General features: G+C 33.1%; 1 protein-coding gene across 3 annotated transcripts in view; it reads right to left on the bottom strand.

The window, feature by feature from the left end:
* The window catches only part of CCSER1 (coiled-coil serine rich protein 1), a 1,308,992-nt gene that overhangs the window by 266,717 nt on the left and 1,017,922 nt on the right, over nucleotides 1-24,353 (bottom strand). The window contains exon 12 of one of the 3 annotated variants that reach the window (XM_068542051.1): nucleotides 12,816-12,861. The exons of the other annotated variants lie outside the window; for them this stretch is intronic. Coding sequence (XP_068398152.1) covers nucleotides 12,816-12,861 — 46 coding nt within the window. The remainder of the gene's footprint in view (nucleotides 1-12,815; nucleotides 12,862-24,353) is intronic. 3 annotated transcript variants of the gene reach the window in all.

Below are 24,353 nucleotides of genomic sequence, written 5' to 3'. Positions count from 1 at the left end.
AACCTTGAAAAATCCTAAGAATTAAATACAGAAAAGCCTGTGATTTAATGCATATTGCCTTCCAAATCTAAACCTAAGAATCGTCATGCCATGTGGAGAAAGGGTATAGGGACCATGAAAAGGAGGTTAGTAAAAAGTGCAGGAATATGAAGGAAGAGAGATGAACAGATATGTGGAAGGAAAATGAAAAGTGGAATCATTTATCTTTAGAGTGGTAAAAATAAGGAAAAAGTTACAGATATTGACTCCCACTTTCCTATATCTGCTTTCTTCCTTATGCTGCAAACCTCATTCTCCATTTCTACCCCTAATCCTCCTCTTTCAAAATCTACACGTAATCTGTTCTCAGAATCAGTCACCCTTCCATCTCTGAGGTTTGTGGGAATTTGTGTAACTTCAAACCTGATTTCGAATGAAGGTTTTGTGGAACTACTTCAGTATTTATTTTTAAAAGCCACATTGTCTTGCAAATACTTTGAAAGTGTGTTGTGCTTACAGACATAAATCTTCATTTAGTTACTATAAAGCCACTAGGTTAAAGTTTTTTGCCTTAATTTAGATTTTTTTCTATAAAATATCCTAATATGAAACATATTCAAATGGCTTTTAAAGCAAGCTACTTATGTCCAATTACTGTGATGTATGTAAAAATACAGGCAGGCTGATTCATGCTATGAAACTTAACACAAAAGAACAGACAGGGTAACTGTGATGCTCTGTCACTTATGAGCTACTCATCCCCAAAATGATGAAAAAACCCATCATCATCGTCAACAAAAATGACAAAAACCTAGAGATTTCTCATTGTATGCAATATCTATGAGCATAAATACATTTTTATAACTATTGGGAAACTATTTTCTACAAAATAACTGTTGGTGATCTTCACAAAATAATATAATTGGCATTCTATTTCAAAATACTTAATTTTCCAGATTTCAATAATTAAATATTAAAACTTTTTCTTTCAGAAACAAAACACCATAAAACCTTTTAGATCATAGAATATCTTTCTAATAAGTTTTTGTACTCAAAATTTTTATAGTATTTTTGGAGTTTAATAACGGCTAATATTGTATTTTTCCCTTTAAAAACTTATTTTCTTTAAAAATTCATTTTCTCTAAATTTTGTCCAACTTTCTGATACAAGAAATTTTAAAGTGCTATTTAATTCTTGTAACATTTAACATCCACCATACTATTTGAGTTTTCTCATTTTGCTGATTTCTAAATGATTAGCAATACAGAAAATATACTTAACTAAAGGAGTAGTGTACGGTAATATATTTCATTAGGCAGTTTAAATTATATTTTCTCTCTGTAATTACAGTGAAACGACAATGTAAGTTTTTTGGAAATTAAAGAGCCAGCCATGTTTCGCTAGTGTGTAAGCACCTCAAAGGTAGGGATTGTCTTTTAGTCATCTTGTGTCATCTTGTGCCTACTATGGAGCCATATTTACTGAGTTGGTATAAAACAATGAAAAGCATTTGTACTCCAAAGACAAAAAACAGAATTTAAATTCTGACTCTGCCACTGCACACTGTAGTATGCTCAACAGTCACCCCGAAAATATATTTCCAAATCATAACCCCCAGTTCATTATGTGACCTGATTCAGAAATAGGAATTTACAGATGTAATTAAGTTAATGCTCTTGAGATGAGAGGACATCATCTGGATTTAGAGTGGCCCTAAATCCAACGTCTTTATGAGACAGAAAAGGAGAAGACAGAGGGGCACACAGAGGGAAGGCTATGTGAAAATGGAGGCAGAGATTGGAGTAAAGAGTCCCTAAGCCAAGAAATACTACCAAGGATTTTCTGCAGCCACCAGCAGCGAGGCAGTGGGCTTGGAATGGATTCTTCTTTGAGCCTCAAGAAGGAACCAACCCTACTGACATCTTGATTTCAGACTGCTGACCCCCAGAACTGAGAGAGAATGTATTTCTGTTGTTTTAAGCCACCAAGTTTGTGACAATTTGTTAGGGCAGTCCTAGGAAACTAATACAGGACTACAGCCTCTAAGAGAATTAGAGTTCTCATTTTAAAATGGGGCTAAGGCCCACTTTTCAGATCTGTTCAGAAAATTAAATGAGGTAACTTAAACCACTTAACAGGGTGTCTGATATCCAGCAGTGCTCAAACACATTGGTTCCCTTCCTGACAACCATTTAGGAGCAGTCTTCAAGAGGATTTCCCAAAGGAACATATCTAAAACATGTTTGTCTTAGCAAGGAGCATAAATATGATTTGTATACATTTATATAAACTACAATCCATTAAAAGGCAGTTTTCATGTATATTTCTTATATTAGTGAAGATTTAGAAACCAGCATGATGAGAATATTTAACTAAATGCAGTGAACATTAGTTAGTAAAGAATTCTGTAGCACTTTTGAATCTCTTGTAATATCAGGAACTCAGATAGACAATTTTCACCTAACTCCCTGAACATCTGCCTTCTTGACTCTTTCATCAGAGCTACTCACATTGAAATGAAGATGGAAAAATGAAATGATAAGAGAAAGGACTTTAAACTCTTAAATCATGAAGGGCCACAGGAGACATTTTGTAGCTCATAACTTGAAGAATAATTATATTCTTACATATTTAGAGACTGAAAAAAATCATGCAATTTTTAAAAGCTTTTAATTTTGACAGCCTGATCCCATATTACCTTTGTTATTATATTTAATGTTTTGCCTCTTTCGGCTGTTCCTCAACATGAGAGCAAAGAAATATACTCTTGCTAATTGTAAATAAAATGTTGACCAAAAAAAGGCTGATTGTATATCACCGTCTCTAACTTAAATAATGTTTGCAGAAACCAAAATTTTAAACAGACAGAGGATATAAAACATATATTGAATGGATTCTGACCAGCAAATTTTTATCAAAGTATCTCAATGTCCAGTGCACACTTATTTATAAGGAATGATTTTTGTCCTTTCTCATGTAAATCGAAACAAAAACAATGGACAAAAAATAAATTTAAATGACATCATTAATTTCAGATGCTAATTGACATTTTATAGATAAAAATGATACTCTAAGAAGATTCTTGACTTAATGTAAGAATTTACTTCAATCCGTTGTAGAGATTAATAATAAAGATTTCTCGATCAAATGAGTTCCATATATCTATCATGTCTACCAATTTTCTGAATTCTATACATCCCACGAAAATTAAGATGTTAAGTTAGGATGTTAAGAATATAAAAATTCCATTTATAGAAGTTCACAACATTGCTCTCAATGAGACTTAGCAGTACAGCCAGGGTTGCAAGGAGGTGGGTGGTGATAAGAAGGGCCACTACGGAATGTTCTGTGGGAGTCTCCCAGGAAACCTTTCCTCGGCACATTTTGGCCTCCCCAAACTGTACCTTTCGTCTTTCAGATGTGAAAACAGCCAAAGAATGAATCGATTTTTTTCAGGGACAGGTTCATGTGAAACTTGTGTAGGGTTCAACATCAATTTATTGATTTCCAATTAGATTGTCACTGCTAAGAAAACCAGATGCTTAAGGGCCCCAGACCCCAGCCTCATATCCCCTTTAGAGATGTTACATGGGAAAGCAGATCACAGATCATAAGAAGAAGTGTGCCTATGGAGCATGGAATAACACAGACAAGAAAATGCTTGAGCATTGAGCTAAGTTTATGAATATGCCCATTTCCACAATAAATTATACCTACTATAGGGATCAACAATTCAAGTGTTTCCTGGATTGTTCATGAAGGGGTACTCAAAGGCTTCATCTTTTGACTATTTTTCTGGTTTTTTTTTTCTTTTTTTTTCCTTTGGTTTGTTGTAATGACTACTTCAGATTGATGATGTCTGCAATTCTTTAGATATCATAATATATTGAGGTCTAATATAGTCACATTTGAAGAGTCATATCAGATTTTTCCAATTTAAGGGAATTTGCTTATGAAGACCCAGATATATTATGTATCGACTTTAGTCCTGAGGCCAATCATAATTTCAAATGTTTATGTCTCTTAGAGAATGCTTTATTATATATTTATATAGGATGTATATTTTTAATTTTAAAGGCTGGGCAATGTACCAGATCAACATGCTATGAACAATAAATGAGTCACATGTCTCCAAGTGAACAAATTAAGGGATACATTTGACACATTAATTGTTTTAGGCCAACATGGAGCCATTTGTGACAAATGCAGTGTTTGTACATTAGGATTCTTAGTGGACTGAAAATACCAAACACTCACCCAGAGATTATATGTGTGAGAACAAAATGAACTCATTTTATTTAACTAATACTTTAAATTATCAAAAATTGTGATGCTAATATTTTTATGTAACATTGTAATTAATTCTATAATAATGACTTTAAAAAAATTTTCCTAAGGATCTAAATAGTACATTTAACACTCAAAGGAAGGCTTAACATGGATACTTATTGACTTGTGGTAAAGGAGTTGAATTTCCTGGTCTAATTTTTAAGAAGAAAAAAAATATTTTTGATCTATATTCATATCCAATAATCTCTAATTCTTTGACATAAAGATTAGATTCTAAGTAATATGTTCCTCATTTCACAACAAATTGAGAAATGGACTTAATATAGTTTACAGGTTATGTGAGTGATCTAGCAATGTTTATTTGAACATAATCTTGTGCAAACAAAAAAAAACCTAAATTTTAATAAAAAATCAGGGTCTTTTGCCAATTAGAAGAGAACATAGCAAAACATTCTCTGACATAAATCACAGCGATTTTTCTTAGATAAGTCTCCCAAGGCAAAAGAAATAAAAGCAAAAATAAAGAAATGGGACCTAATCAAACTTATAAGCTTTTGCTTAGCAAAGAAGACCATCAACAAAACGAAAAGACAACCTATGAAATGGGAGAAAATATTTGCTAACAATGCACCTAACACGGGATCAATTTCCAAAATATACAAACAGCTCATACAACTCAATATAAGAAAAACAAAAAACCCAATCAACAAAGTGGGCAGAAGACCTAAACAGACATTTCTCCAAAGAAGACATACAGACAGCCAACAGGCACATGAAAAGGTGCTCAACATTGCTAATTTTTAGAGAAATACAAATCAAAACCACAATGAGGTATCACCTCACACCAGTCAGAATAGCTATAATCAAAAAGTCTACAAATAATAAATGCTGGAGAGGTTGTGGAGAAAAGGGAACCCTCCTATACTCTTGGTAGGAATGTAAATTGGTGCAGCCACTTTGGAAAACAGTATGGAGGTTCTCTCAAAAAACTAAAAATAGAACTATCATATGATCTAGCAATTCCACTCCTGGGTATATATATGAAAAAAAACAAAAACACTAATTCAAAAAGATACATGCACCCCAATGTTCATAGCAGCACTATTTACAACAGCCAAGTCATGGAAACAACCAAAGTGTCCGTCAACAGACAAATGCATAAAGAAGTTGTGCTATATTTATACAATGGAATATTATTCAACCATAAAAAAGAATGAAATATTGCATTTGCAGCAACGTGGCTGGCCCTAGAGAATATCATATTAAGTGAAGTAAGTCAGACAGAGAAAGACAAATATTATATGATAGCACCCATATGTGGAATCGAAAAAATAATACAAATGAATCTACTTACAAAACGGAAACAGACTCACAGGCTTAGAAAACAAACTTATGGTTACCAAAGGGGAAAGGAGCAGGGGGAGGGATAAATTAGGAGTATGGGATTAACAGATACACACTACTGTATATAACATAGATAAGCAACAAAGATTTACTGTATAACACAGGTAAAAATATTCAATATCTTGTGATAACCTAATGGAAAATAATCTGAAAAAGATATTTTATATATATATATATCTGAATCACTTTGCTGTACACCTAAAATTAACACAATATTGTAAATCAACTGTACCTCAATTAAAAAAAAATAGCAATACTTGCTGCTGTAATTTGGTGTGTGCCATTAATTTTAGAAAATCTGTGGCCTTTTTTTCTCAAATTTTTATTTTGTACTGTTCTTTTTCTCACCAAGATTTCAGTTACACATAAGTTAGACCACTTGTTATTGTTCCATAGCTCTTGAATTGAATATTCCTTTTTTTTTTTTTTTTTTTGCTCCTTGCCATTTCTTTCCTGTTGTGTTTCAGTTTGGGTAATTTATATTCACCTACCTTCAAGTTCATTGATTTTGTCCTTGGCTATGTTGAATATACATGTAAGACCATCACAGGCATTCTTCATCTGTTATTGAGCTTTTAATATCTAGCATTTATATTTGAGTCATCCTTACGGTTCTATCTCTCTGCTGAAGTTGTACTCCTGTTCTTGCATGTTGTCAAACTTTTCCATTAGAGTATTAACATATTAATTATTGTTATTTTAATTCCCCTTTCTGATGTTTCCAACATCTGTATAATATCTGAATCTGATTCTGTTGATTCTTTTGTCCCTAGGCAGTGTGTTGTTTTTTCTTGCTTTTCCTTGTGCTGTCAAATTTTTGTGCAAAGCCAGACATATTGTGTAGGACATTAGAGACTTTGGTAAATAAATTGTATGTCTGGAAACGGGCATGCCATTCCTTCTGCTAAGGCTTTAGGATGGACATTTGTGTCAACCTAGGCAGAACTGAACTGAGTTTGTCACTGTTGTTGTGGTTACCCAGAGCCTTCAATTTTCTCTAATGATACCTGGTATTTAGGGTAGGAACTGATTTGTCAGGGACTTTCTTAAATGTATGGTCCACCTTCACCGTTAGTCTCTCCTTTGCATGGTGCTTCAGAGCACTCTTGTCACACTCCCAGCCATATTCTCTGATGACTTATAACTCACTGCTTATTAGTTTGTGGTACAAAGAGTGAGGCATTCTCTGCTCCTCTGATTGAGCCTAAACCTTAGGAAGGCACTGTGTCCCAGGGCCTCACAGATGTGGCCTTCCTGGTGTTTGTCTTCTCCCCCAGCTGTTCTGGGTCCATCATGTATTCTTGTCCCTGACCCAGGAATAAAGGATCTTTTTCTGTTCCCTTCTCCAAGCTGCAATGGGTTTTCACCTGTGTATTGCTTTCCCCCCTGAATTTTAGCCTTTTGTTCTATATGGACAATAGGGAAGAAGCATCTGGGTGGTTTTGTGCCTTTCCTATAGTAGCTGCAGATCCTGTCTTTTGATCTTTAGCTCAAGAGACACTTTCTCAGGAATCTTGCCAATATTGTAATGTGAGCATCTAGTGAAGCCTGTAGAGAAGATCCTATAAGTGGTGTAAATTTTTATTATATTTATATTCTCTTGATAGGCTACATTTCCCCCTTACCAATTAGTTGACCAGAATTTAACATAATTCTTACTGTTATCTGACTGTGTCTGCTACATATGGTCTCTCCTTGCCAAGTACTTGTCTTTACATCTATCTTAGGTTAACTGATTGCCCTGTGACTGTAGCTCTCTGATGGTTCAAGAAACGTGAATTTATATTCTCTCCAGGATTTTTGTTATTATTGTAAGGGTAGGAACAATGCTCTTTCCAGCATTCTACATCTCAAGCTGAAACCAGAGCATCTATGTACAGTTTTAACATATATTCGTTATCTAAACAAATTTAATAGCCTAGAATGATAATCACAATTATGTATACATCAAAGGAAATGCCTTTTTCTTTCTTTTTATTGTAACTGAGCATAGCTTTTTACTTTTTAGCAGCTCAAAATTGTAACCTCAATTAAATGTAAAACCATTATTTTGGACTCAAAAGAAAGACAATATTTAACATTTTCCTTGTAAATTATAGGATTATAACATATACTACATTTTTCTTTTGTACTTTTCCCACTTTCTAGCAATCTATTGTATTACCTTGTCTTTATTACTGGTATATTGATAATTTCATCATGCCATTTAAAACTTCCAATTCTGTTTTCTTTCTGACTGAAACCTCTTTTCCGAAGAAGGGAACTTCCTCAATCCCCGATATATATGTGTATTTAACTGTGAACTTATAAACACAGTGTATTTGTCTTTGTTCCCTAAGAACGCAGAACCAGATAAGCATTGCTTTACTCATGTAAGGTTTGTAGCAACCCTACTAGACATGTCTTCCGAAGGTGTATTTCAAAGACAGTGATAGGAAATTTCTGCTAGTTTTCACTACTATTGAAACCACTTCCTTTACTGCTTCCAAGCACAGCAAAGAAAGAAGAAAACAAGTAAAACGGAAGTTACATCTAAAATAGGATGATAAATAATGGAAAGATATGGTGTGGGATGAGAGAGACAAAAGAAAGGGAAATGAAAACAAATAAAGTGATAAACCAAGAAGGAAAGGAATAAATCAGAAGGCACAGTGAGAACAATAGTTTGAAAAATCTGTTCTTACACAGCCAGCTCAGCATCTTAAGACCATTCATTCTGACTTTGAGATTTATATTATTGTAAACGAATACTTTGCTCTCCTTTCTTATTGAATTGGTTGTTTTTCATCACTTGCTGATGAAATCAATTTGGAATTTTAAAAAATGCTATTTAGCTCTAAAAAGAAGGAAAAAAAAACTTGATTGAAAATTAGGGGAGGTAAATTAAAGCAAATGAGAGAGAAACATACTTTGGAAAATTGATAGTACAAATTTTTCTTGATAAATTGAATAAAAAATGGTAACTATTTCATAGAATACTTTTATATTTTCAAGGATTGATTGAAGTATAATGTGCAAAAGCCTATGGAAGTATTTAAGCTTTTGATCACATGTAGCAAAAATAATTTCCCTTTATTTTTAGGGTAATTCTTCAACTACTTTTCAAACAATAAAAAGCATATGTTTTTATGTTTATGACCTCCCTTGTAAATATATAGTTTCAGTTCTATTTGTGTTATAAAGGAAACTGTTATCTGATTCTGAGTAGGAAGGCAGTATGAATATCACGTGTAGTCATTTCAGTTAGGTTGACATTCAACTATGTGGAGAATGTCAGCTAAATTAGGTAACTACCATTGAATAGACTACTTGTAAATATTTGATGTTCCTTTCTTTCATAAATTGGGAAACAATGAATCCATGTTGCGAAATACAAAAAAAAAAGAACTTAATTATTTTAGCCAAGTCATTTTTGAACTGTTGCATGCATTTTGAAATTTCGTGTTCACGGTTTTTATATTTATGGCTTAGTAAATTTTGGAATCAGTTTATTAAATTTTAGAATATTTTCTTGAAAAAGATAACAAGACACATCTATTAGAAATACATGGTCCTGTAATTTGGAGCTTTTAAAATAGTTACTACTGTAAAATGGAAAGCAATAACCATTGTAAAATCAGTTCTTGTATTTTGAATTGTTGGGATAGCATTTTACGGATCAAATCTTTGCAAAAATTTATTCAAATATTATACATCTCAATGCATACAAATTTAGAGTTGGTCTTTACCAGCATATGATAGCACTTTACTCACTAAAGTTGATTATAACTTTTAAAATGTAAACCAGTAGGAAATTAAGAAGGCAATATCACTTGAATAGATGATGTATACTTTTAAGCATTTAATAATAAAAAATGTACTATTAGCATTCAAAAAACTTTTCAAGACTCCCTCTTCCCCAAGTTTGTTAATCATTCTGCAAGCATCTCTCTGAAAATGATAAGTATTAACCAAGACAATAGTTCTCCAATTTAATTCTGATCAACTAAGTAACAAATAAAGACATATTTGAGTGGGCCTGTTAATTAAAAGCCACATAATGTTTCCTGAGATGGAGATGTGAATCTTCTCATTGTAGAATCACAGCCTTTCCAATTACCTCATCATCTAGGCAATCCCTCTTTGCTGCTAGATTCTGTTTCGGGTTATGACAAAAGAGAACTGTTAAAAATGGATATGTTTTTGAAATAAAGTGACAGCCATAAAACAAGGAAGCCCTTAATACTGAATAAAAAATGAATAAAAGTTTGGTTAACTGTAACTGCAAGAAAGTATTAGTTACCACTTTTGACTTAGTCAAAAATATAAAATACTAGAATCAGGAATCAACTGTAAGATATCTATATAGGTATTGATTTTAGGGAATAGGGTAGGAATAAAGACATTTAATATTAACATTGTGATGTTCATGTGTACAATAAAACATTCAGGCTTTCGACATAATATCTTTAATAATCACCACAATTACAAATACTTAAGGAGTCTCTACTAATAGGTAATTCAGAGATCTGAAGACTTGTACTTGACCAAAAGGAAATGTGATAGTTAGCATTCCAAATTCATGTCTTATAAGTTTACTATTTCCAGGTCCACATGCTTAGGAGAGTAATACCCGTTTTATGGACTTATCCATTGAGGCACAGGAAACATTTCAATTTTAGATCCTTAGACTTAGAGAACTTAGAGAAACCATCCATCATTTTATTTTTCCCTTTGCTTTTTGTAGGATTCACTCTCATTTAACTAGAACCAATGATCTGAACTCTCAAATATCCAGTATTATTTTCAAATTATACATTCTGATTGTGTAAAAGTGAGAAATATGTTTAGTCCAAATTGAAGACTGTACTTCCATAACCTTTACATTTCCACTCATGATATCATGGCATGTATAATGAATTCACATTCCCCAGAGTTTCTAGTAACAATATTTTCTCTATCTCCATAACAATAGATATTCCTTTGTCTTTAAGGCAATCTAACTTATATGAACAATAACGACTTTTTACTTTAAAAAGAGGCAAATAAAAAAAAAGAGAATATCTTTTATCTCACTGGTGTTCTGGCTATAGTTTTCAATTTTTATCAGTTAATACTGTAACTGAGCAGGGACCCTATTGGGCCTTCCCAGGGTAGACCCCACCCCCCATGTCCTCTGTTTGCCTCTTATGTGTAGAAAAGCTATAGTTTCCCAGGCCTTCTCTGAGTCACATAAGCCTGGCTCAAGAATTAATGAGTGAAAGGATGTAAACATGTAGTGACAAAAATAGCAATTGGGCCAGGAGAATTGGTAAGAATTTAAACAGTAAATCAGCCATGTGGCAGTCACAGAATCTTTAGTTCCTCCCTGAAGGACACAGATGGCAGTGCCTGGTGCACACTCCTGACTTGTCTTATAGATGCTAAAACCCCCACCAAATGGAAGAAGTTAACTACATGATGATCATAAGCACTTAGCCCCCAGACTTACTGGAGGCTGAGGATTGATAAGGTTTACCCCTGTGACACCACCCTGTTACCTCACCATCAACGAACCAGAGAATTGTACACGAGCTGATCACATACCCTGTAACTACCTTCCCTCACCTTGCCTTTAAAAGTGCTTCCCTGAAACCCATCAGGGAGTTTGGGTGTGTTGAGCATTAGCTGCCCTGGACTCCTTGTACAGTGCCTTACAATAAATGTTGTACTTTCCTTCACCACAAGCCGGTGTCAGTAGATTGGTTTTACTGCTCTCGTGGGCTAGAGGACCCAAGTTTGGTTTGGTAATAATACTGCACCAATACCTACATAAAAGAAACCATACCTTTAGTATATTTTAGAAAGTTAGATGATAGAGAAATAGATAAAACGAAATAACAGCAAGGGATAGTTTGAGGCCAGTTGATGAGTATTTAACTTTAGAGGAATATTTAATATATCTAAATCCCATCTTCTATTCACATTAGCAATTCTTTCCACTACAACTTTATTCATAAGAATCCAAACGTGCAACATTCTTTCATGAAAAAGAAGGTACTAAAGTGCATATTTCTGTTTGTTCCTTAAGCATCTTTACAATGGTATAAGGTTCTGTAGGTTTTTTGTTTATTTGTTTGTTTTTTGTAATTGATTCACAGATCCTTCTCAGGGAACGTCATCGAATCATATATTTCTTTTGCCAATAGTGAAGAAAAGCATTATGCAAACAGGACTGTACCTTTGAATCACCTTTAAAACCGTATTAAGATGCATCTACTTGGCATTTATTGCTAGGCACGACAATCAGAATCACGTGGTGCACTGCTGTAGCAGTCTATAACGGAGGTAAACAACCATGATTTTCTGATGGATGCTGGTGTGGGAGAAGAGAAAAGTCATGGATGGAAATGGCGATGAAAATAGCTCTTTTTCAAAGTCTGATGGCACTCTGGAGAGTCTACATATTAAATTTACATATACATCTCTCATTGACAAAAAGTTCATGTTAAAGCAGACAAGCTGTCACAGAAATCTCCTGAGCTGAAGAGCAAATATCTGACTCTCTGCGAGGTGCATATACTTATAATACAGCTAAGCAACGTTGTAAAATCCAGGATTTCTATCTACAAATTTATAGATTATTTTCAAATTTTCTAAATATGATGACTTAGAAATAAACTGAAGTGGTTGGAATGTCAAGTTTGCTTTAAATTCACTAGAAGTAGGATTTCTTTTCATGGATTTTTCCTTTTCAAGGAAAGAGGTCTCATTAGCTGTGACTAAAACACAGCTGTGTATGATACAAGGGCTCTTTGAACAAGTCTGTAAAAGAAGTTAGGATTTAAGAAAGTGTACTGATTTGGTTAACAAAGAAAGTGCTATTATTGTTGCTAAGTGAAAATAAACTTAAATAAGAGCCACTTCTATCCTTGCCCCAGACTTTGAGCCATTCTTGAAGCCTCAACACACTTGGCCACATCGCAGTGCAGTTTTCTTAAACGGTCTGGAAAATGACAAACAGGTAAGGAAGAGGCAAAGGGAACCATTTACTACAAACATTGTAGGTAATATACAACACTGGGGATTGCATTAGGGCATTTGATCTCAATCAGCATGCCATGCTACAGCACAGAAACACATCGTCATGTTTACAACACAGAGCTGAATATAAGAGACTCACATAATTGCCTGCGAGAAGGTACAGGAGCACTTCCATAAGCTGTGCCCTGTAAATAAAACACATTTTTTTTTTTTTTTTTTTTTTTGGAGCAACTGATCATTAGTAACAGTAGAAAATGTTGTAGAAATGAGTAAAGAAAATGGAAAGAAACACAAAGTAAAGATGGTTTAAGAGGCTTGTATTAAATAAGGCTTTTGAGTTATTCCATTTGGCAGACATATATATTAAAATAATACTTGTAAGAAATTTAAAAAAAATTGTAATACACTAAAATAAAAAAGTAAAATAAAAATTACAGTCAAAGATGGGAACACCTAAATTTGACAGGAAGGGAGTTTTGTGAAAAGTAGAACACACATGATATTTATGAAGTGGCCTCCTTAAAAAGTAGGTTCCCTTGCACCAATTCCTTAGCTGATGCAAACCTTTTCTCAAAGTCTTAAACTAAGCAGTGTACCAATATTTGCTCTGTTCTTTTTCTACCTCAGACACTATATAGAAAAATAATGACCTCAATAAAATGGCCCTAATCTGTGCATCAATAAAAGTTAATCACTGAAAAACAGCATAATCAAATGGAAAGAAAAAGTTATTAAATAAAAATATTAATTCTGCATGATACACAGCAAAGTCAGAACAACTTTGCTATATCCCTCCAGCTGATAAACTTCTGTACAAAGACGTATTGTAATTCAAGTTGCATATTTTTATTCCTGGCACCGATCTCTGTCACAAAATTAAATTATAATATACTCAAAGACAAGTTTTAGAATATTAGGCAAATATAGATCTCTGTGAAAATCAAGAGTTCATTAGAATATTTGGAAAAGACTAACTCATATTTATTGAACATTTATTCTGAAGCTCCTATGTTTAGTATATGAAAAGCATTATCTCAGTTAGTTCCATAACAGACCCTGAGGTAGTTAAAATTTTTTACCTTTATTTATTATTATTTCCATCTTTTCTGATGAGAAAACTCTTTGTAGAATTAACTTTAGACTTAGTTTAGAAGCAGTTAAGGAGCTATATAAGTTTTTAAAGCTCACACTGCTATATTTAAAATGGATAACCAACTAGGAGCTACTGTATAGCACAGGGAAGGCTGCTCAGTATTCTGTAATAACCTGAATGGGAAAAGAATTTGAAAAAGAATAGATACATGTATATGTGTAATGGAATCACTTTGCTGTACACCTGAGACTAACACAACATTGTAAATCAACTATGCTCCAATATAAAATAAAAATTTAAAAAATAAAGCTGGTTGAGTAATTAAAATGGAGGATTTACAAAATAATCCCTGTTGCTGACATTTAATGAATTTGCCTTCTAAAGAAAATAGCAAATGCTAGTATTACAGACTTGGTTCCTATGAAGGTATACCAAAGAGGGAACTATCTTGTAAAGTGTCTGTATGCTTGCGTTGTGGGATGATAAATAAGACAGGCAAATCCCCTGCTTAAATTTTCTCTGTCTAAGAATATGTTTGTATCTCTGGATCTACCTAGGAAGAAGCATGATCTTTTCCTATGGTCTACTGGGATTGGCCTGGGGTAGGTTTAAATAAATTTTGGCCTAGATGGAGATTTGTGCGTTAATTTGATCAAAGGATTGCAACCTCCACTTAGAAGAAAGCACAGTACTCCAGAAACTTGCTATAGAGGCTCAAGTGTAAACTGTCAGCACCAATCCCAACAGTCATTTGCTCCCAAGTATTGAACAATGCAAGTCAGAATCTTCTAACTACTGTTCCAGTTCTGCATTTTGAGATGAAATAATGTTATATCTGTGTTATTCAAAAGGAAAGGAATCCAAGAAAGATCTGGATATGTGTATATATCCTAGTTAAGATCTGCCTAAATCTCACAGATCCTAAACTAGGAAATATACACATAGGTTTGACTCGAGAGCACAAGATCATTATTCACTATGAAAGGTTGATTTAAAAAAACATCATTGCTTGTAGCAAAAATTCATCACTTGTGAGAAATGTTTTGTGTTTTTGTTCTATACCTTTCAGAATTTTTAATGAGCTGCCTCAAGTCCAAGTGATAAAGAAAACCTCATTTTTTTCTCTATAAAGCTGGATTACTGAACCTCAGATTAGAAACTAAAAATCACGTTAATTTTCCTGTATACTAGAAAAATATGTCCAGGGCTTACAGTATGTTAGGACGCATCTTTATTAGCTGTATAATTAGAGAAAATGGATATTCAAATTTACTCCTATAATAACTCAAGAACAGACCATGGAGACAAAATGTAGACTACGGGAAGGTACTATATTAATAATACTCTGAGTAGAGAAGCTAGTCTCTTAATTTCTGAAACTTCTAGCTCTTGTGATAACTGATGGGGAGGGTCACGGTTAGGTTAAATGCAGAGTAACTCAATAGAATTCTGAGGTAGAAGAAGTCCGTGGCTTTAAGTTTTTATCTGACTGGCTCCTAGCAACTTATTGTATGATTCTCCTTTAATTCCAATGAGAAACTTGATATTATGTGTTATACATGCATTCTCTGGTTGTCTCCCCAGATCACAATTCACCCCTCAATTTGCCTATTCCTACATCAAGTTTCTTTTCATTGTACTTTGTACAGGTGACTTGTATATTTGTATTTTTCATTACACTTCTTGGAGTCATTTAATTTAGTTATATGTTTATGCTCAATGGAATCATTTTAAAAAATAGACTTTATTTTTTAGAGCAGTTTCAGGTTCACAGCAAAACGGAATAGAAGTTACAGAGTTCCCCTATAACCCCCGCCCCCAGACACGCATACCCTCTTCCATCATCCACATCCGTCACCACAATGGTACATTTGCTATAACTGATGAACCTGCAGTGACAGATCACAGTCACCCAGAGTCCATAGTGTACCTTAGGGTCCACTCTTGGTGCTGTGCATTCAACGGATTTTGACAAATGTATAATGATGTGCATCTACCATTATAGTATCATACAGAGTAGTTTAATTTTCCTAAAAATCCGCTATGCTCTGCTTATTCATCCTTCCCTCCCTGCTAACCCTTGGCAACCACTGATATTTTTACTGTCGCATAGTTTTGCTTTTTCCAGAATGTCATATAGTTGGAATCATACAGTGTGTAGTCTTTTCAAATTGGTTTCTTGTACTTTGTAACGTGCATTTAAGTTTCCCCCATGTCTTTTCATGGCTTGATAGTTCATTTCTTTTTAGCACTGAATAATACTCCATTGTCTGGATGTACCACAATTCACCTACTGAAGAGCATCTTGGTTGCTTCTAAATTTTGGAAATTATAAATAAAAGTACTATAAACATCTGTGTGCAGGTTTTTATGTGACATAAGTTTTCCCCTCATTTGGGTAAATACCAAGGAGGCTGGATTGTATAGTAAAAGTATGTTTTACTTTCTAAGAAACTGCCAAATTGCCTTCCAAAGTGGCTGTACCTCAACAGAATCTTTCCCAATTAAAAATGCTATCATATGTCATCATAAAGACCAAATATGGATACATTTATTATCTTTAATGAAATGCCAAATCCAATGTAGTACATTTCCAAAGTCTTTATTTATTGGACCCAGGCTTTGGAAATGAATATATGTGTATCTGTTAAAAGCAAAGGAGAGAAAACGTTACAGATTTTAATTTTTTATTTTTCAAGTAATGCTTGAGTTGAGGTAACAAATGATCAGATATTACCAGAGGAAAACTAAGCACTGACAAAAAGTTACTGTGCTTAGGAAAACTGCTTAGAAAAAACAATTCAGGACCAGTCAAAAAAAAATATTTAGGGAGACATAATGACTAAGCCTACCTTATCTAGTTTACCCACATCATTTTCATTCTAACCCCTTTTATTTCTAAAAAATTGATTAAAAATTCCATCTATAATCTGAAACTATGAATTGAAGCAATACTTAAAAATAATTAAATGTAATAATACATCCAAATCAAAATATTGAGTTTATTCATCTAAGGCCAGTGTTAAATAGCAAGCCAGTGTTTAATTTAATTTCAGGAGCTTAGAAAATCCAGCAGAGAACTACTTCACCCCTGGACTTTTTTTTCACATAGACAGTATAGTTCATGGATATCATTATTTTTTACAGTGCTTTATAGCACTCCCTATGCTTATTTCATATGTACCATTATATCATAAATGACAAAATTATCTGAAGCGCATGATATTATACCTATATGATAATAATCTTTCCCATTCCCACAAACAAGAGAGAGGGAGAAGTAAATGAATTTCAATCATTACAAAACCAGGATGTGACAGTGACGGGCCCAGAACTGAGCCCTTTGGCTCTCACAAACCAGGAGCTTACTGAGCCCTTGCTAAGCATCTGTGATCAAGTGGGTATGCGGACAGAGCCACACACTTAGAGGCTGCTCTGTGAATTATGTGGATATGGTGATTTTCATTATAAACCACCTTAGTTATAATAAGACTTGAAATAAGCACAAGATTTGGAACAGGGAAAAAATTAAAAACCAGAAATCCATAAAGGAAAGGCAATAAATGCCTTAAAAAGCACACGCACACACAAAAAGTGATGAACTTCCTTAATACCTTCTTATTCCTCTGGAAGTATTTAGTAAATACAGATTTTAGGCGTAGTCCAGACCACAGATATCAAAAAGAGGAACATACAATCTGATTGGGGTGAGAGTCGACACCATTTTTACCTGAGAAAAATGTTAAAATATCTCAACTATAATTCAATAAAAATTCAGAATTTACTCACTAGCCCCAGGTACTCACACCAAAGAGCAAAACAGTACTAGACATGGAATGGAAATTTGAATGTAAGAAAATTCTTAAATAACATTTTATCCAAAAGCCTTGGGCCCAGTGTTTTTCAGAATTCAGAATTATTCAGGATATGCAAAATAATACCCCTAGCTAAGTCTAAGGCTGGAGTAATCAAAGACATTAATATTTCTACAGAAAAATATAACCCCACTATGAGTTAGAAAATTATAAACAGCCTCTTGTCAATTTAGATCAGGCCAGATTTGATTACCAAATAAATCATAGAAAGACTTTAGGTTTTCAGGGGATTTTGTTTGCTTGTTTGTTTTTTGGGATCTCAAAATTGCAGATAAAAGATTAAACAGCTATAAAATTATTTAAAATTACATAATTAGAATCCAAGGGGGCATGACATTTTTAGAAAATTAGAATTTTAATTGCTTTATCTTAGGTCTTCATAAAGTTAAAGTTATCTTGATAATGAAATAGTTTAAGAAACAATTAGTTGTTCAAGAAAATAGTTAGATTTGTTTAAGATTTGCATATACAGAAGAATGCTCAACTTCTAGAATGATTACGAACAAAAGGAAAATTTGCCCTTGGTCCCATCACAGTACATACATGTGGAAACAGTAGGATTTAGTTAATATAACCATTTAAAATGTTGTGGAATAATGTGATTTTAAATGAAAACAAATATTTCTGATAAACACAGAAATATTTTTATATTCCTTCATGCTTTTTGGTGGAATTTCTATTTTAACTTATAAGAGTAATGTTTCAAGTTTATAAACACTCAGAACTATCTTTAATGACTAATGAACAGAGACGGATTAATAGTTCAGGAAATATGTAGATTGTAAAATGCTTGGCAATTCCTTAAAATCGAAAACTATTCAGGTGTGTGTATTTTAGGTACCTAACTTATGCAAAAAAATGACTTTACTAGTTTTGTTCTTATTTAGGTATTTATTTTAACCCTTCATTCAAACACCCAAGTTGAACATATTAAAATATTACCTCTTTTAAAATCCTTCTTGTATCATAGACCAACCCAAGGCATGCCCTTGATCTCCCACCTTGGATGACATACAGTGGTAAAGTTACTTGTTCATTGATCAAACAAGGCAGTATACAGAACTTACAAGGCAAAAGTGCCTTTAAAAAGACTGCACTTTTTGTACCCAGTTTGTTTTCTTTACATGACCAAAAATAGTGATCATCAGACTGAATATCCACTGTTAGCATTTTAGAACTATTTCAAGAATAATTCTTTTGCCATGTTTTAAATTCGAAGGTAGTGCAATAAAGCTGAGACAATGCAGTAAGTAGGATTTGGTGTTAGACCCCTTAACTACCATAAAGGGGAAAAGGAACCATTTTTTAAATAAATAAAAGGAAAAAAATAACAGGGATTTGTGGGATACTTTCCTTTATGTTCTCAACAGCTTGGGAGAAACTCAGAAACGAAAACCTATAACATAATGATGAACAATTCTTATGGCCTCCAAATAATGCTAGTAGATCTAAACATTTCTATTTTTATTAAGGAAGTAACCACAGTGAAAATGCACAGAGAAAATTAAATTTACGCCTTTCTTTTTTACCTACCTCTAACACTATTTATCATAGTTATACACATTATAATAAATTTAACATACATACTTTAACAAATATTGGCAGTACAAATTTTGATATCATTAATTTAAAAATACTACTAGTTTTATGAGAGACACTTAATTGAGGTATGTGATAATATATGCTTTCTTACATGAGCTTAGCTTTAAATTCTCTTTTCTTTTCTTAAATTGATTCTCTAGGAAGTTACTCTTCTGCAGTTACCAATAATACATCTCCTGCTAGTACTACAGTAAGAAACACAGGGGTGGGTATGAACTCTAATGGCACACTGAGAATATGATATGCAGTCACCCATAAGGAAAACACAAATTTCTCTCTATGCTTTGTGTCATTTTAACTTATAATAGTAATCACAACTTACTGTATTTCCTGGGGATTTCCCAAGGCACAGCCAAAGGCAATCAGTTCCTCCCAGCTAGTCATAAATGTCCTGTGTTTCTTTCATTGCTTAAATATTGCCCTAAGCCCTTTTCGCTTATTATACACCTTTGGAACAGAGCGAACCATTTCCCAAAAGACACATTAAACTTGTTGACATTTGCAAAAATAAGAAGCAGCATGCACTGTGTGTTAATATGAGGGCCTGAAAGACTTGACACGTGTTCCTCTAATTATTTTAGATCCTCTTTCTGGCAGTGTGTTCATTTATTATCAATAGAAATTAAAATCTTTTCAATGTCAGTACTCTTCACACTACAGAAGTAGGGAAAATAAGTTAATACTAAGGACAGCCTATTAAAAATTTGTTTGTATAGAGGTAGATAAACATTCTTTTTAAACTTATTATTTTCTCGCTTGACACATAGGTACCAATTATGATACACCCTATGCTTTTTACAGAAAAAAGACAGAGAAAAGAGGATCCAAAAAAGTAATGAAAAACAAATTCATTTAAGAGATTAATCATCTAAGAGAATAATTTAATCATTCTCAAACATGTACCTGACATATACAAGTACTCATCAAAAACTTCTAGTACTTCTCCAATGATGGCAGAATTTAAAAAAACCAAACAAAAAAGCCCAAAACAACAAGAACAACAACAACAAAACCTTTGCTTAACTCTCAGGTTTGCTACAAGCTTACATTCACCTACTCCTTTATATCTGCTTATCATTTTCCTGACTAACATTCAGACTGGTTGTTAAATAAAACATAAAGTTGAAAAATATGTAGACTGTGGGATGCAGGGAGGAAGGAGATAATTCTGTAAAGCTTATGTCTTGACTGGCTAAATGTGAACTATACCTGAGTAAGTTTGTATACTGAAGGTACAGTAACACTCCAACTACCTGTAATCAAGTGTGCAAAATATTCAGAAGCATGAGAGAAATGTGAACCTGAAAGTAAAATGGTCCATAAATAGTAAGGAAGATATTGTATCATAGCACGATTTCATAGCCAAAGAATATAGCCTTTCTTATGCTACAACATATAATAAAGTACATTAAATCAATGCCCTCTGATTTGCAAAATCAGGACTAGCTGATCAGCTACTGGAGAAAAGTCTATAAACCAAGAATCACAAAAAATGTATTTCCATGTGTTAAACATTTTAACTTAAAACACATGGAAATCCATTCATTCATCCATGTTCTAATACAGGACTGAGGCCTTCGAGTGAGTCGAGTGAGGGCGTTCTTCAAGTCACTCTCCTTCCTCTTTCGTGCACAGTCACACGGGAATGCACCTTCCTCAAATTCCAGTTGAAGTTAATTTAAAGTGGCCTTAGAGCTTAGTTTCTTGCAAAGCAATGTGAATACTGATTTTTTTCTAAGAATTTACTCATTTCTCCTAAACTTTTTGTATTTTCAAGACTTTCTAAAACACTCAACTTGGTTTGCTCACCCTTCTCACTTGCCTGTTTTATCTGTTTGCCTAGTTTTTAACTAGTTTACCTAATAACAATAATATTTAAAATAACAACTGCAACTAAAATAAACAGGTTTAGGGGCAAACGATTCACGGAAAAGAAGTGAGCTGGCCAATAGGAGAGACACGCATCAGCGTCACAGCTTTCCAGAAGGAATGTGGCATTTGGATTAATTCAGTGAGTAGGTTAAGTGGTGTTCTCCAACGATCTGGAATGATCGCATGAATGTTGAATTATGCTCAATAACCATTTTCTAAGATAGGCAGAAAGTCTGACAGGAGCACGTGCTATCAAAACAATTTTCTGATACTTAACATGATAATCTTCAATTAACTGGGAAATTCTCCTAATTCACAGTACCTTAGATCCTTGTGTGAGTAAGTTAATGAGGTTTTGGTACATTTAAATATACAAAAGTTAATGATTATATACTAAATCGTAGTTTATTCAATAGTTTAATGTTCAGTCCAATTGTTTCTGTATTCAATAATATATTCAATAGATAATTTATTTGTACTGAAAAAGTTCTAAATTAATCACAATTCCAAAAGAGTAATTTTAAAGACCAGTATCAGATTTTAGCATCTGGCAAATAAAATTAATCTATCATTTCACTCATGGGTGAAAAGTTGAAGTCAGTAGCTACCGAAAATTCTACTGTGATCTCTAAGGAAATGTCATTAAATTACATTCATATTTCTTTCTTATGGGTCCCTGAACAAAACACAATTCTCAATTTTTAGGTTGTGCATTTTTTTTTTCAGTCGACAGGATTTAGTAAGATCAAAATCCAGAAATATCAGTTTACACACTATTAAAGCTAATTTTAAGTCATTTTAGCCAAGCAGCAGAAAGAAAAATGAATGTAGAAAAAGACTATTACAGTACATATATCCATTCAAACAAACATTATATTCTCTTTGTAATATATCAGTAAAATGCTTTATGAATCGAGGATTCACCCTCCTATTCATGAGATTTTACACACAATAGCCACTGCTATGAACAGGGATCAAACTAGTTAAATCTAACAATGGCAATATGAAATTTTAAAAGTCTCTTCTGCTTTAAAAAGATAATTCTCATAATTGCAGTGTGAGAGTTTTTCATAGGGAAAATATCGAGGATTGTGCTTTTTAAAACAGAGACTAAAGGAAATTTTAAGTGTGAGAGAACAGTTAGATAATTCATTTCAGAAAACTCTGTTTATTAAAGAATAAGCTACTTTAGAATGATTTTAGATAAACAATAAGACAAAGTCATTTATTATTGAGAAAATTCCCTATACCTTTAAAATACTAGAAACTAGAAAGATTATAAATGACCTACATGTGTTAACTACAATTTATTTATTGCACAAGCTACTCCTTTTTTTTCTACTATGTATTAAAATGATAAAAACTGTGGGAAACATTTAAATTCTCAAAAAATAAGAAAAGCAGCACTTTTTCCTAACAGCTCTTTGTTAATAAATAATTTGTGCTCTCCTGAGGAAGACCTTCTATAAATGTCATATAAATGTGCTTTAGGAAAATTACCAGATACTCTCTTGCTCACCCTTCATTAGTTTTTCATCCTGGTGGGTTGTTAAAAATCAGCAGGGAGCATATTTATGGTTTTGGTACATGGTAGTATAATTATTTTCCTGTTTCCCTCATTTGTCCACATTTTAAGTAAAAATATAGTCTATATTGGAAATAAGCAATATTCTTGTGAAATGGATTGAATTGGATCCAGTTCTCCTTTTATTTTGACAACCAGCACAGATTTTTAAAAAATATATCATGTCTATATTTTACACATATTAAGGTTTAAGAAAAAAGTAGCTTTCATCTCTAGAAACTCCTAATATGGGACCAGGAGAATTTTTCCAGCATTTATATATAATTTTGAAAAGGTTTTCCAATTTTAATGCTCATTACCATTTTTTTTTTTTAATCAAACTAAACCAAAGTACCCCGGGTTTTCTCCTTTCTTTTTACAGATAGTAGTTTACGAATCTTCTAATGCCTAATATTTAGCACTATTTTGACATATATCAAACGACATCTTGGCTCATAAACTAGAAAAGTAGTCGAAGCAAAGTTAGATAGCTAAGGGACTCTGTCAGAGATGTGCACTAAGATAATAGCTATGAAAATGTGGGTCAGTTACTTTACAGAACTCAGTGTCCTCTGAAATATTTTGCAGTCACATTGTAATATAACTTTCAAATGATATCTATTTAGGAAAATCAATAATTTTAGATTTTACTATAGGCAGATAGAGCAAAATGAATAAACTTGAATTTTAAAATTTGGCAGTAGGCTCTAAAAATTTAAGTGCAGAATATCATAATTAAAATTAACCTCCTCTGGCCTGTTGCAAGTAGAAAATGCAAGCACTTTATTCTCATACAAGTTATATTTTGAGCAAAATAAACATCTAAAATAGTCAATGTCAGAGTGCTCAAATTACTGAGGCAAACCGCTGAACTTTAGGCATAGCTACTTTGATTACCTTTTGTCTAGGATATCCTTGAGCAAGCAGCAAGTCTGTCTGCCTCTCTGAACACACATATACATGTAGTTGTCATATATGTATGAATATTGCATATCTCAGGTATTTTCAGATATGACACTTCATTTGTTTCTTAGACTATCCTCATGAGCTAGGTAATATCATCCCCATTTAACAGATGATGATACAAAGGCCCAGAGAGCATAAATGACTTGGAGAAGGCCTAAGTGTCAATAATTACTAGAGCAAGTGATTTTTGAAGGTATAGGGATTTGGGTTGTGCTAAGCTGAGCTAAACTGAGAAATTAAGTGTCACAATATTTTTTGTGTGTGTAATAAGAGCCTCAAGCTTGAATCACAGGGATTGAAATTTAACAATCATACTGTTACACAAGGTTGAGTTAGGTTAGAAACGTTTTTGAAAGTTTTCTCTTATAGTATTGTCCTACTCAGGCATAGTAAGCACACCATAAGTGTGACTACAAATAAAAAAAAAAAGATATAAATAAAAATAATAAAAATAGATGTATTTTATAAATAAAATAAATAGCTTTCTAATTTTTAAAAATTTAAAAATTAATTGGAATTTAGGTTATTTGGAGAGAATGAAATACACATGGGTTTTAGGTTATATTGATTAGAACTATGAATCTATACTTACAATGAGAAAAGCTATAAAAGTTACAATCCCTTTCTATACCTTGTGGTGAGATAACATTCATTCATTTATTCACTCACTCATTCATTCAATATATATTCACTGAATAGTTACAA

The sequence above is a fragment of the Eschrichtius robustus genome, chromosome 4 (genome assembly GCF_028021215.1).
Source record: "Eschrichtius robustus isolate mEscRob2 chromosome 4, mEscRob2.pri, whole genome shotgun sequence".
In the NCBI taxonomy this organism is placed as follows: domain Eukaryota; kingdom Metazoa; phylum Chordata; class Mammalia; order Artiodactyla; family Eschrichtiidae; genus Eschrichtius; species Eschrichtius robustus.
Note: the sequence above shows the minus strand (reverse complement) of the source record. Positions and strands in the feature narration are given on the sequence as shown.